The sequence below is a fragment of the Carassius carassius genome, chromosome 46 (genome assembly GCF_963082965.1).
Source record: "Carassius carassius chromosome 46, fCarCar2.1, whole genome shotgun sequence".
Lineage (NCBI taxonomy): Eukaryota > Metazoa > Chordata > Actinopteri > Cypriniformes > Cyprinidae > Carassius > Carassius carassius.
This window is the reverse complement of record NC_081800.1, coordinates 14,909,758-14,925,332: the sequence shown is the minus strand read 5'-3', so window position 1 is coordinate 14,925,332 and position 15,575 is coordinate 14,909,758. Positions and strand designations below refer to the sequence as shown.

Sequence of the window (15,575 nt, the reverse complement as noted above, 5' to 3'; positions counted from 1 at the left end):
TACTCATGTAGAGCTCAAACTCTCGAAGGCTTGTAATACCTGTTCTTCCTAAATCTTGCATTTCATACCAAACACCAGTGCTTCTATGATATGTAAAAAGTATGTCCATTAGTACATTAAAACTATATTTCCCCTCTTAAGTCAGAGGTGTTCCTTCAACATCTCTGAAATAGTGCCATATATTTATATTACATTTGATAAATAGGAAAATAAGTAAAACATTTATTTTGTTTGCTGACACACTCAGGTGTACATAGTGATGAATCCAGCCACCGGTTTCTGTGAATTTTCTGCTTCTGAATGTCCATGCTCATCTGTGGTGAGACAGGGCAACATGGCACATTACTACCACCTAGTGTGGCACAGCAGCACTACAATATTATTTTCGGTTTAATATATTATACTTTAATATTTCAAAAAAAGAATCGTAAACAAATTAAATATACATTTAGATATACATCATACACAAAGTGACTGCAAAATGGCAGAGCAACATTATTTAGCATTTTCAAGCACTGGGGTTTATAGGATGAGAGTTGTGGAGGCCTGGAGTGTGTGTGTGAATGTGTGTTTCTTCTTTTCGTCCTTTTTACCCACATTATTTGCAAAATGCTGCAGTGTTCCTCCAGGCAGAGGGAGGGCACTGTGCCCCACGAAACACTTCTCGTCTGATGCTCAAACTGAGCAGTTGCGCCTCTTGGCTACACAGGGCTGGCTGCTGGAGCTAAGCTGGGTCTTTACCCTTTGTCAAAGACTGGTGGAGGAGACGGAAAGAGTAGGAGAGGATGGAGGAGGAAAGTTGAGGAGCTCTAGGACAGCGACTCCCACGCTGCTACGACGCGTGAACATGCACGACGCCGCCACCCATTTATTGCTACGTGGGTTGTACTTTTCTATGGAGTTGAGACTAGAGCTGCCATCATTGCCTCCAACCGCATATAGCCAGCCATCCATGGCGACCAGGTCATGGGTGCTCCTGAAGACCAAAAGAAGGCACATTAGGAACTGACTGGGGTTTTTTTTTTGCACTTAAAGGGGTAGTTCACCAAAAAATTATAAGTATTTCTTTATTCCAAACTTGTGAAACACACAAGAAAACATTTTGAATGATGTTTCAGCTGTTTTTGATCATACAATGAATGTCACCGGGGTCCAAAACAAGCCCACTTTCAGTGTATGGACAAAAAAACACTTCCCAAAATATGTTGTTCTGTGTTCAGAAGAGAGAAAGTCTTACAGGTTTGTAAGTGCATGTGGACGAGTACATTTTGGGTTTAACAAATGCTTAAAGGTCACTTTCAAACCTGCGGACGTTCATGGGGGCCACTCCCTCCCAGGTGTTGGTTTTCGGATTATATCGTTCCACTGAATTTAGGCAGCTGGTACCATCATTGCCCCCCGCGACATAAAGCATGCCCTCCAATACAGCCACTCCTGCGCTGCTCCTCCTGCTCAACATGTTGGCAATGGCAGTCCAGGCATTACTCTAAAAATAAAATAACAACCGTAGTCATTATTTTAACCATGGAGAAAAAACAAAACACTCTCTGGAGCTTTATCACACTGTCTGGTACGAGACCTGCAGTGCTGCTGACCGCTTATGTATGGGGTAAACAGTTTACAGTAACTGTGTAGTTAATTTTTGTTATTTAGTTTTTTCTTTGGCTATTAAGAAAAAAAAAAGCTCCCTTAGTCTTCTGTATAGGGCGGAGCAAACATTCATATCTCTGTATTTTTTGCCTGCTTTGCGGTGTACAGTTGCCTATATATCTCTGTATTTTGTGTTTTGATTAAACAAATAAAGTGAATGTAAGCATGTAGTGCAAAATTATTATGTGCAAAAAAGGGTTAAAATCACAGTACATTGTAAAATTGCAATTTAAAAACAAAAATAATAATGTGAGCAAAAGTTAAAGTTAGGTAAACTAAAAATGAAAATAATAAAAAGCACAAACTAATTGAGTTAAAAGCCTATTTTGATTACCCCATTACACTTCATTCAGTGCTATCATACACATGCACTTACTTATAGGTTGGAATTCTACATGTCACATTTATTGTCCAACTACAAATATTTCAGCAAAATGTATATTTTAGTCTGAGTTATTGTGCACCTATTTCATTGCACTCAGTCTGTTTGGCGCGCTTGTTCTAAATGAAGTCTGGAGTTTAGCGGAGAATCGCAAAGCAAAAGCTCATGCACTTCTGACAGCAAAATGGAAGTATTTCCACTGCTTTTTTTACATTTACAGATGGAGAATATGGCTGTGAAAACAGGAAAACAGCACATCTCCAACACATTAAACAGCGTGTCTCTGTCAGCCTCACATGCAGCCTTTCTGTCAGAACATCTGACGGGGCGAGCGCAGGCCACTTTGAACTGAAACTATAAACTATAGGCTGCTAGGAGAGGAATAAAATTAGAATTTATTTAAATGCGAAAAAAATCTGATTGGTTGACCTCTTCATCTTTTTCTGTTGCTTTTTTGAATACTGCACGTGGACAAAGGCGTCACTAGATTTTTGTGTAGTTTAGGGCGACAAAGCCTCTACGCAAGATGCGTACAGGTTGGCAAGTCTGCAACTATATCAGAATCAACTAAACACTGGAGTTTCAAAAGTATGTGAAATATTTCTTTAAAGTTCTCGGCATATAATCTTTAAAATACGTCCGAGAGTATTACACACCGGCCTGTTATTGTGGCAACATTTCCGTGACCCTTTAGGCTTCGCAAGACTACTGACCGCAAGACCCTTTGGACATTGAACACTGCTGCAAAGATCATCAGTACCCCTCTCCCCTCCATTCTGGACATCTTCCTTGCGTGATGCTCAAGTAAAGCCACCAATATCTCACCCATTCCTCCCATTATCATTTCCAGTTCTTGTCATCAGGAAGACGGTACCGGAGCATCAGAGTCCACTCAGCAAGATTGCTCAACACCTTTTACCCCAGGCTTTGAGAGCCCTCAATTCCAATAACCTCACCCTCCTTTAAAACCTCATCCACAACCCTGCCTCCTGAAACACACTCTTTTCTCTATAAATGCACCAGACACTTTCTTATAAACACTCCATGTTACAAGAATTACATTGTGCAATTCTGAGTGTGCTACACACAGGTGAGTGGGCTGAATAAACCACCTGTAGAAATGCACTCTTTTCCTTTTAAATGCACCAGACACTTTCTTATAAACAGTCCATGTTACAAGAACTTAATAAGGACTTACAAATGTTTACTTGTGAATCCACCACAAATCCTATTGCACTATTAGCTTCTTAACCCTTATATACCTCTTTTGCTCAATGTTATACACAGTTATTATGTAAAGTACTCGTATAATCTGTATTAGGTTATGTATATGTATAGTCAACTATTTGTAGTATATGTCTAGTTAGATTACCGCTTTCAGTAAGTTAGTTATGTACAGATTTGAAAATTGTTCTTACGTCTAGTGTTGTATGTTTATATTTATGTTTATTTATGTAGCACCGTGTTCCTGCGAGACACAACATTTTGTTCCACTGTACTGTATGTCCACACATGAATGAGGAATAACAATAAAGCTCAGCTTGACTTGACATGAGATGTTTTGAACATGTCAGAGAGACACATGTCACCTACCTGAGGGTCGTACTTCTCTACTGTGGCTAAGTGTGAGGAGCTGTCATACCCACCGACTGCGTACAAACTGCCATCTAATAGAAGAAATTAGAATTGCAGCTGTTCTGATGACAATCCTTTACATTTAATAGTACATTAGCAATATATTTTTACCTAATGTGGCCACTCTAACGTATCTCCTTCTGGTGCTCATGGCAGCGATGGAGGTCCAGGTACTGGTCAGAGGGTCATACCTCTCTGCACTGTAGACAAAATCAAAGAGAGAGAGAAACGTAAAAAACTTTTTTTATTTTTCACATAATCAAAAAATGTTAATACCATTTATCATTTAATAATAATTTCACATAAATTTAATATTAAAATTTAATGCTTTTTTAAATAACTATTTTTTTTTTGTCTTTTCACATTTGTCTAGAATGGTGTACCTGTTGAGACAAGAAGCACCATCGTATCCTCCTGCTGCATACAGCAGCCCATGCAGGACCGCCACACCTAAACAGCTCCTCCTAGTTCCCATAGACACCTCAGGTTGCCACGCATTAGTTACTGGGTCATACGACTCTACAGTAGACAAATCAGATGTGCCGTCATACCTGGTTTGGGAAAAGCAAAGGAGAGACAAAGCTAAACAATAGATCTTTCACATATGATGTTGTATATATTGCATCTTTATCATGCAAGTAAAGACAAGACCATCATCCTTCACAGAAATTCATTAGTCAACACCTGACACATTTCCTAAGTAACCTGGGGTAACTTCCTGATTGCTTCAACAAGGTCATTTAAAGAAATTAACATGGCTTTCTGAACATTCTGTTCCTTTTGTAATAAAATCAAATCTTTATGTGCGTCTTTGGTTGCTGTGTCGCATTTCGCTGTTTATTCAGCATCTTGCATTATAGGTGCCATATTTTTAAGATATTGTATCAAGTTTATGAAATAAAGTAATTATGAGATATTAAGTCAAAATAAAAAATTATTAGAAAGTTATCATTATGACAGTTGATTCCTATCATAATGACTGTCATAATTATACTTTTCTCTCAATTTAGACATTTAGATTTTTTTCATAATTCAGATTTTCAAATTATTACTTTTTGTCATAGATCTCAAGTTTGACCAGGTTAGGCACTCAGGTTAATGCGTCAAAACTCAAAAGGTCCGCAACACAAGTGTCTTATTTTGGGGGAGTTGTGGCCTAGTGGTTAGATAGTTTGACTCCTAACCCTCAACTGCTCCCCGGGCGCCATGACTGCCCACTGCTCCGGGTGTGTGTTCACAGTGTGTGTGTGTTCACTGCTGTGTGTGTGCACTTTGGATGGGTTAAATGCGGAGCACAAATTCTGAGTATGGGTCACCATACTTGGCTGAATGTCACGTCACTTTTGGGGTTTTTTTTTTCACTTTTTATTTTGCCGCTATAACATGAAGAAAACGGTGTCAGATTCAGTTTTAAGTTTGCTCTGACAAACATACCCTCCCACAGCATAGAGCTTGTTTCCAATAGCAGCCACTCCGACTCGTGCCCGCCGTGTTGACATGGATGCAACCATGTGCCAGCGGTCTGTCCTTGTGTCATAGGCCTCACAGTCTCCATGAATGGCAAAAAGACTGCCTCCACCTGAAAGACATTTAGCATTTAAATCAACCCAACAACATACCGACATATATGCATGTGTGTTTTACGTGCTCTTACAGACCGACAGCAAAGAGCACCGGACTGGCTCCCTCGCAGCGGCGCGGTCGGGTGCGGCTGTTACTGAGAACACCCCTCTGCTCGGGCATCAAGTGATACTTCAGTGCCTCGATCAGCAGGTCTTTGCACTCGGAGTGGTGACGCACCAGCAGCTCCGTATCCACATTACTCATCAGGAAGTCTCGTGTCAGCAGGGGCAGACGCACACACTTCATCAGCTGAAGACATGGATGGAAAGAGTGAGTGGATTAGACGTGTGTGTAAAAAGGATTAGAGAAGAATACAAAAGGAGGGAATAGAGAAACAAGTATCGATCTGCAGAGACATAATCCTTAATAAGCATTAATCCTGTGATTTACTGTGATGTTGCTAAAAGCGCAGTTTGACAGGAGGAATCAGACCCACCCGGGGCACGTTCTGTCTCCGTCCATCAATGTCATGCTTAACCCAGCTCAGCACAGCCCTGTACACCTCCTCCTCTGATGGGACATTCAAGTTATCACTAGAGATCAGATCCAGCACCTGTAGAAAAAACATGAAAGGGTTCATAACTGGTCTTAAAACTAAAGGATGTCTGACCAGCAAGGTTTCAGTTGGACTAAAGTGTTTACATAACTAAAAGACAAATTGCTGTTTTAATATATACATATATATAAAGACCTCTAACACTAGCTTGCTCTATTCTTTTTCTATCTGTTTTCTTTCTTTTTATTTATTATATTATTTAAAAGCCCTTGCTACGAGTACTGTGTTAAGCTAACTGAGACTTGTTATAGGACTTAAATTTCATTGCTCTTTTTTTGTTTTTGATTGCTTCCACTGTCCTCATTTGTAAGTCGCTTTGGATAAAAGCGTCTGCTAAACGAATAAAAGTAAATGTAATGTAAATGTGTGTGTATATATATATATATATATATATATATATATATATATATATATATATATACACACACATACATATACACACACACAGTATGCAGAAAATGTGGGGGAAAAAACAGCCTAGGTATAGTTAGATTTATTTTCAAAACATTGCTTTGTTTTTCTTGTGTTTACTTCACATTAACATGTCAAATTTCGGGTCAACCAATAGTGCTGAGTGAGTGTTTAGATTGAACAATGGCAGATGAGGAGGTGGGAGGGGGTGGGCTGATAGGAGTGTTTGGAAAACGGTTATCCCTATTTTTGCAATTCCATTTGCTGCTATTAGTGAAGCAATAACTGAACACATTAGCCTTCTTTTCTTTGTGTTGTGAGATAAGACTTTAGCTTACCATTACACTATCATCTAATCTATACACACAGAAGCACCACAACAGCCTCTGTAGTGTTCCTGTCACAGACTGTTTGTGTATTTGGGGCAGAGGGCACAGTTAACATGGATACAGCTTGCAACAGCTGTTAAGAGTGAGAAAGCATCATAGAGAGAGAGAGAGAACACAGTTCTATGTCATCAGCCACCTCTTGCACCTCTTGGTTCTCTCCAATCAATGTCTAAACAGCAGGGAGATTTCACGGAATCACAGCCTCTCAAACCACAGAGATACTAAGACCAGCAGCACTCCGATTATTCAAAAGAACGCTCTTCTGTGAAGACAGCGGATTAGGACTGATGAAGTGTCATAGTGTCATATGAAGCAGGAGCTGCTTTCTGCTGATTGGCTGTCTTAGCTTCTCACTGACGTGGTGCTTTCACCGCATATTTGAGTGGATGATTGACACTGTATTGAAGGTGCTGATGCAGACAGCACTTATATCAGTGTCATCATTGTGGGGCAATGCGTTCTGACATTTTAGGTTTTGCGAGTCGAAGAAGAGGACAAGGTTTGGCTGATTAGCACTGTCCAGTTAGCTCCTGCTGATAGATGCTTTAACTATCTTATCTGGGGCCAAAAACATCTCTCTGTTTCCACAGCCATTCAAATGTTCCTGTGTCTGCTGACTGAATACATTTTCTTCTGAGCAATATATAAAATGCAAATATCTCATTATGCTATTGTAATAATTATAATTTTGGGATATGTAATTATATATAAAATATGTACACTACTGTTCAAGGATTTTTATGTTTTTGAAAACTTTATGCTGGATTTATTGGATCAAAATACAGTAAAAACAGAAAAAGAAGTGATGTCAGTGACATAAATAATTAGACATCCATAGCCAAAACTATTATTCCTCCAAAGATTGTTAGGGCTCAGCTCTCCATGCATAATTTAACGGGTACACTTTACACCCCTCTTTTTATACATCCTGAATAAATCTATTCTTGAATACCCTCTAGGATCAAAGTTTCTTCGTCCGTAATTAAGTTTGAATTTTCTTATGACCTTGGACGTTTCAGTCTGTTCCTCATACATAGCAAATAATGTATATGTACTTTTATGGTGTGTGTGTGTGTGTGTGTGTGTGTATGTGTGTGTTTTGGAGCTTAACAGCCCCAGTCCTATCATTATATGAAAAAGAGTGTTTAGGATATAATAAAACAAATTGTAGGGTCAGTCAGTCTTGTTTTTAACTAAATTTCAGTAATTAAAATAAAGCTGAAATTTTTTTTAAATATAAATCATAATAGTATATATTCTTTATAATCTTATTATACATATGATATATAAAAGGTAAAACCTAAACAACTTAAACATTTGACTAAAATAAATAATTTCAAGCACTTAAAAGTACTAAAATACTAAAACTAAAATAAAAATAAATTAAAGCCAAGTAAAAATATATTCTAATATATATAATAAAATATATATATAAATAATTTTAATCTATAATAAAAATGCGATATAAAAACACTGTGATGACAGATTTTAAATTTTTGGTAGAACTGTACATTTAACTACCTTACTGTCCCAAAGCAGCTGGCTCACCTGTTTGAGTGGTAGTAGCATGAACTCCTCAGTCTTCGATACCTCTACAAAGTGTTGCAGGACATACTTATGGGCTGACTTGAGAAGGTCGCTGCAGGAGTGAGTGTCTGCAAAGCCACGGATGCCCAGGCAGTTTGAGGGGTCCAGCTGGCTGAGAAGGAATTTGCAGCAGGCATCTCTCACTCCGTTGAGCTGCAGGAGACTAGCTGCTGGTAACAGGGTCTGCATGAGGTATAGACAAGTTACAGTGGGTGAAACGGATGAAAACTTTTTTTTCGTGATCAAAGATCAATCATTTCAATAATAACCCGCACAATCAGGAGTTTTGCATGAATGCAAAAACATTCCTCATGCAGATTTCGCAGATTTAACTTGGGCATGTGAATTCGCTGCATTAACCAACAGAAAGCTGCTTGATTCGAATGTGAGTTTTTACATCATTACACTACTGACAACAATGGACTTTTTTGCATAATGAAAACGTTGCAAAAATTTTGCAAACATGACTTCACCTTTAGTCTAAACAAGCTGCGGCACACGCATTTGCTCTTTTGAAACCACACAAGTATCAGAAGCTCTTCATTTGCAAAGATGCAAATTCTAAGCTAAACCATCTTGAACATCCTGTCTTGCTTAGTACCTCACAAAGCAAACAAGATGACCTCACACTAAGGAATTATATAATGCACTTCAAAAGATACTAAAGGTGACATACCTGCACATTTCCTTCTCCTACTACAATTTCGGCAGTGTAGGCGTACTGGACCAGCTGCTCCAGAGCCTGAGGGTCAATGTCATGCAGGGTCACATGGGTCTGACGGCTCTCTGACATCTCATCTGCACAGTCACAACACACAGCAGTTTTTCTTAAACCAAGGCCTATGCAGAACTCTGGTAGATTTAGATGATACCAAAATGGCCCGTTCACACATACAGTACAGCGGCCTCTGGAGGTCGCGGAGTAGCTGTATTGTTTGTTGAAGGAGGCGTTCCTATTGCTGGATGACTTAAAGTTATTGGTACTGCTCAACTGGCAATAGCTTTTGAAAATCTGATAGCAAATGGGATGAACATCTGATCAGAGTACTGAGTCTTTGTGCTGTTGAATGCTAGCAGATTAACCTACTCGACTGCTATCAAACTGTCTGTAACGTGTAACAATTGGTTTTCGCCACATTTTATAATTTGCATGAATTTGCATAAACTTTGCTTGATTTGATGTGTTGCCCATGTTCAATGATGTTCATGACACCGGAAATCGCCGTATGAATGAACAAACCTTGAGACAGTGTTGTTATTGCTAACTTAACCTATTTTTAAAAATCAGTCTTGTTAATTAAATAAAGCTGAAACAAAATATTAGATTAAAAATAAATCAAAGAAAAAAAGTCTTGACCAGGGGCGCATCAAGCACTCATGAGCAAGACTATGGGTGCTCCAGAGAGGAACAAAATGTCAAAAATGAAAAATGGATTCCATTGCAAGAAACAAAAATAATCCACATCCAGGCACTCACATAGCAGGAAAAATATAAAAAGCCTTTATTGTTTTTTAACATGTAGCCCTGTCTTACAATACATTTTTGTTTCTTGCAATGGAATCCACTTTTTTCATTTTTGACATTAGATGAAAAAAATGTTGCCATGGCTACTAATTATTAATAAACACTATGACTATAATAGTATATAAGTAATACTAAAATAACACCGTTTGAGACTTATGATAACACTGTTGCCATGGCTACTAATTATTAATAAACACTATGACTATAATAGTATATAAGTAATACTAAAATAACACTGTTTGAGACTTATGATAACACTGAGGTTAAATTAACATTCCACACTAAATAAATCACTACATCGATTAATTTGTATTTTCTAACTTCTTATTCTGCAATTCTTTTTCATATTTCCCATTGACTGTGTAGTTAACAAAGCTTATGTAATGTTATTTTATGAAAGGAGTAATCTACTTTTGCGTTTTAAACCCACAATATTACTATCAACTTATTTCTATTCAGATATTATTTTTCTTCATACTATTGGAAAATTATAAAAAATGATATATGGACTAATTTGTTCTCATACTTTCTGAGTTTCTGCATTTCTCTTATAGGGAATGCCAATATCCCCTATAAGAGAAGCGCAGAAACTCAGAAAGTGTGAGAACAAATTAGTCCAGAGGTTGTGGACAAAACATTAGGTGGTGATAAAAGACTGGAAGGAAGGAAAGGAAGCTTAGGTAATGTACACATCGGCTTGAAAAGGAAGCTTAGGAAATGTACACATCGGAAAGAAGTCTACACAATACACAATACACCTTAAAGACCATGTGAAGTAAAAAAAATTTTTTTTGTGACTTTTAGTTTGTGTGTTAGCTTTAAAACCATCTATACGGTAACATGCTCCAAACATTTCACAAAAATAATCTGTAATAAATATATGCAGAAATTAAATGCTAAAAATGTTTTAAATCGTAACATAGACCTACTTGTAAACATGGCATGGAAGTATGGACTGCAGGAGGCCAGCACCACCTTGTGTCCCTTAATCTCCTTGTTGGCCACATGGAGCACAATGTCGCAGAGCAGGCCACGCTGCCGCATGCGGTTCATGGATATGAAGGAGTCATGGTAGTGGCGCTTGGAGTTGTGCGAGATGCTGTGGCCATCCCGGTTCAGCAGCTGCATACCCCCCTCCATCATGCCGGTGCTCACCGAGGCCTGCTGGAGCCTAGGCCTCACTCTAAGACACTAAAGAAAGACAAAAACACCCTATGAAATCAAGCATAGAGCTTTGTGGCTTTTATTTCACACCTAGTTTGAAGGTTGTCTATATACTAACGCATTAAAAGTTGACACATTTGAAATCTAAATTCTACAAATACTGCACTATTCCGATTTTTTTCCATTTAAATGCTCTTTAAAAAGCTGTTTGCTCCCATCTTGTCCAGGCGCCCTGTTGCCGCATCCCAGCCATCTGGCAAGCTCGCTTCTCCTCAACTCCTGCACGCACCTCCTCCAGAATCAGCGACCTCCTCTCTTTCCCTTCCGCCTTGTCGTAGCGAGGAGTTCTTCTGCTGCCCAGGCCAGCTCTCCCCTGTGCCACTTAGCCCACCAACACTTTTTGCCGTAGCCTTGACTCTGCGTCGTCCACTGCCATGGCAGCCCTCCACTTCCGCCCTGTCCTGACCTCAATCCCAGCCTGGGCAACCTTTGGATCACTGGAATCCCGATACTGTAGGACCTCCCTGGACCGCGTCACCATGAACTCCTCGCTCAGGCTGCTCAAGGGAAGCTTCTGCTTGTTGTTCTGCCCATATAGAGCGATGCTGCTCAGGCTTCGAGGCAGTCCCAGCCACCTGTGCAGAAACCTGCTGATCCTCATCTTGGTTGGTCGCTTTTGTTGAAGATGCATCTCGCAGGCTGCAATTGAACACCTTCCCCAGGCTCTTCACAGGTTCCTCTGTCAGTGATGGCATCTTGGTGGTGCCAAGTGAGAAGTGGAACTTGTCAGTAACTTTCCCTTTCTTCAGCACGAGGGACCTTGACTTTACCAGCTTGAAGTTCATGCGAGCCCAGGATATCAGCTCCTGAAGACCGTTCAGGATCCACCTGCAGCCTGGGACAGATGTTGTGGTCACTGTCAGGTCATCCATGAAGGCTCGGATGGGTGGCTGTCTAACTCCAGACTTAGAGAGGGGCCCCCTACACTGCATTTCCGCAGATTTCACCAGCATGTTCATGGCGAGTGCAAAAAGGATGACTGAGATTGTACAGCCAGTGATGATCCCCTTCTCAAGCTTGTGCCAGTCTGAGATTGTTGTTCCGGAGGAGACTCTCAGATGGAAGTTGGCATAGTAGTCCAGGATGAGGTCTCTGAACTTCTTCGGGGTGTGATGCCGGTTCAGTGCCTCTTCAACCAATTTATGAGGTATGGATCCATAGGCATTTGCGAGGTCCAGCCACAGCACAGCCAGGTCCCCCTTCCTGTCTTAACTAATTTCCATAGAAAAATTGTTAAAATCAGGAAATCAAAACTGATTTCGCAAGGCTTTTTAAGAACTCTCAAGCAAAACCTAATTATTAATTCATCTGTGCATTTCCTCTAACAATCTTAGAGTTATTTGGCAGGCTGTAAATCCATCTTCATTTGTGCTTTCTTGGTTCACATTTCCTTTCCATACAGCATAATGGTTGCTTCAAGGCATTATGAACAATGAGTACAGAATCGCAATGGGAGAGGCGAGCCAGACTGAAGTGCTCAAGCATTAAATATCATGAAAATGATCACTTCAAAAATTCCCACTCATTTTACAGCTTATATGATTTAATCCTCAATAGTCAGTGGCTTTTTGTCACTGGCCTGAGGACTTGAAAGATTTTTAAATTTGGTCTCTTGTGCACATAAAGACTCTGGCACACTCACTGAATAAAAAAAAAACAGCTGCTTGATTATAAAAATGAAACCGTTTTCCAGCTGAAAGGACCAGAGGTATGGAAAGGTTGGACCAGAACATGTCGTGATGAGTTGGCCAGCCAGCTGTACACATTCAATTCTCCATCAAAAGCATCACTATAGAAACCAAGGTACCCACGGTAACATGTGCTGATATCTGTCATACACTTCACAATGAGTGGGATGGAGCTGAGAGACATTTTAAAGGTAGGTGATAAATGTCAATCCAGTTGACAAAGGTGGGATTACAAGATGCCACCTCTTTGATAATAGTGTTGAGGTAGATACTGTTTTAAATCAAATCAAGCATCCAGCAATGGGATGTTTTGATGAACAGAATGATTATAAGGTTCTGTTTTCCTTACAATACCACTCCAACTCTAAAAGCATTACTCATGTTACTCCAAATAACAGCCGACAGGTGAAAGAGCATGAAAAGTGCATGGAGTCAGAGGCTCAGTATTACAGCCAGCAGTTGTGCGGCTGCCCACAAAATGGCTGTGGGGTTTCAAATGTATAAATCCTTTAGTTATACAAAGCAAACATTGCGGTCTGAAACCTGAGGTAACTAGTAAACCATTTAAACATGCAGAAGAGATGAAACAGTTGACAACAGTTTTTTTGTAGTTTGGTAGGCACTCAGGATAGGGCTTCTACAGATGCCTCTGTGTGGCCCTTTAAAACAGTAACAAACTGAGACACTCCAGTACTGCTGCTGAATAAAAGTTGTATTATGATGATTCATTTCAGGCAATGCTGCGTTTATCAAGAGATACTCAATTAAAACTTAACTCCATTAACTATTGTAACCCATTGTAAATCATTGCTACTAGAATAAAACCGTGCTCAAATAAAAATAAACTGATGATAAAATAAATAATATAACATTATCTGACTATAATAATAATAATAATAATAATATAATAATTTTTCAGCAGCAGCTATAGCTGTTGTAACTGGTATTTGGCAGAAATGTGACAGTCAGATTATACAATAAATTGCACTTTTCTTCCTACATTCTAGACAAGCTGTTCCAGAGTTTACTGTACAGCTAAAGACAATCCCTACAAACATCTCCAGTATCGTAAAATCTGACTCAGCAGACTGTGTGCCAAACAGACAGAGCATATCTCCCCTCTGTGCTATACAAGGCATGCAGCACAATAACACTGAGTGTAACCAGCACTACCTGAACTGATGGACGCCTTTTCCTTTAATTTCGTTTATTTGCTTTATGAAGATTTTTTTTTTTTTTTATTGAATCCTAGAGTGCAGCAGTTGAGCATCAGAGTCCATATGAAAAATGCATTAAGCCTCACTTTGCGAGCTTGTGTGGTGTTGACGTAAATGAAAGCCGCATGAGTGCTGGAGACTGACGTCACATTTTAAGGTCGCGCCGGATGTTTGTTTTTCAAACGATTTGGCTCTTAAACGTGGCTCTGGTGAAACTGCTCACATCCAAACAGAACTGAACAAGGTGTCATCTAGCAATCTGATAACGCACCCTCTTTAATCTTAAAAAGCTATAACACAATTCTCAAATCACACCTCCTTAACTACAGTTAGCTAGTGATGGAAAGTCCGAATCATTTCCGCGAATCGGTTCCATTTACAGTTCGTTTCAAAAAACCGGTTCTAAAACAATTCAGCAATTATTTTACGTCACGACCGTTTTTATACAGTCTATGGTCACGACGTAATTAGGTTTACGCAAGTTTCTTGACATCACCGCGGTGCTTATTACATGCTTTGAATATTCCAAGTAAACCAAATGGTTTTTAATTACTTTTGAAGTTTATTTTTTTTAGAGTTTTTTTAATACATATGTTTTCTCCAATTTAAAAACAAAATTTGAATGCTTAACCCATTTCATTCACAAAAAAAAAAAAAAAAATCTCATCAGCTCATTCCGACACATCCTGGAGAGAAGATTCACGAGTTCCTGACGCGAGAAACGATTTAAATGGGACGCGAATCGTCCAGAGTGTGTTGAACCGACTCATTGAAAAGATTCAAAACTAAGACTAAAAACAACGATTCGTTCACTAACGGGAAATTGCTAAAGCTCATTGTGCATGTATCGGAAATAAACGTCTGCTGTCCACGTACAAAACAATAACAACACATAAAATCAACATAATAGGAATCGCTTTGTGACTTAACTCATTTTGTCTTTGTTCAAAAGGATACAGTGAGACATACAGAGATCAGACAGCTGACAAATAAAAAGCATCATTCAGCCCTCATAACATATTTCAGACGCTTTATTAAACTACACTACAGCATTGTATGGAGAAGTCAATGGTCAATGCGCGAGCTTTCAACATAACTCAAATGACAAACTGACGTCTGAACAAAGAGCACAACAATGCGATAGAGAAAATTCATAACACTGAAGCTTTGACACGACGAGTATGTTTGCATGTTGTATACTGTTAAAAGTTAAAACAATTAACTGATAAACAATTAAATAATTGTTGATTTTACATTGTCAGCTGATTGAGTTGCAATTCGGTCTGGATGAGATCAGAATCCAAACTCACCTGCCGTGGTTTGTGTCTGATTGACGAGACTCGTTTCTCTCTGTGTAACGCTCTCTCCAGTTTGGTCCGTGTGTGATGATTAATTTTGATGTGTGTAGTAATTTATTTAGCCGTGCGTGGTTAGTTGACATGCTACATCACATATCGCATCAAAACAGATGTGTGTCTCAGCTCAGAACGGCAATAATCAACATTTTAATAATCTGTTTATTATGTCACGACCACCTAAAATGTGTCTAGGCTTTGTTTTAACAACGTTGTCAGTATGTGTGCCTTGTCTACCAGTCTCTGTGGCTGTAAATCTGTATCGGTGGATTTCAAGTATCTGGTGGGTTATTTTATCTATTTTTATATTGTCAGTTGCTGGAAAAATTCTGC

General features: G+C 39.2%; 1 protein-coding gene across 2 annotated transcripts; it reads right to left on the bottom strand.

The window, feature by feature from the left end:
* Positions 1–381: 381 nt before the first annotated feature.
* On the bottom strand, positions 382–15,443 carry LOC132129788 (kelch-like protein 17). Of its 2 annotated transcripts, none has more exons than XM_059541552.1 (12): positions 15,198–15,443; positions 10,688–10,949; positions 8,910–9,031; positions 8,195–8,416; positions 5,727–5,843; positions 5,326–5,539; positions 5,102–5,246; positions 4,051–4,218; positions 3,779–3,867; positions 3,626–3,699; positions 1,305–1,486; positions 382–976 (listed from the first exon to the last, which is right to left on the bottom strand). In XM_059541552.1, exons 2-12 carry the CDS (start codon positions 10,899–10,901, stop codon positions 748–750), a joined length of 1,776 nt encoding a protein of 591 aa, XP_059397535.1. In that variant the 5' UTR covers positions 10,902–10,949; positions 15,198–15,443; the 3' UTR covers positions 382–747. The 2 variants fall into 2 exon arrangements, with proteins under 2 accessions (XP_059397535.1, XP_059397536.1); XM_059541553.1 differs by lacking the exon at positions 15,198–15,443 and adding an exon at positions 13,844–13,862.
* Between the last annotated feature and the right edge of the window lie 132 nt (positions 15,444–15,575).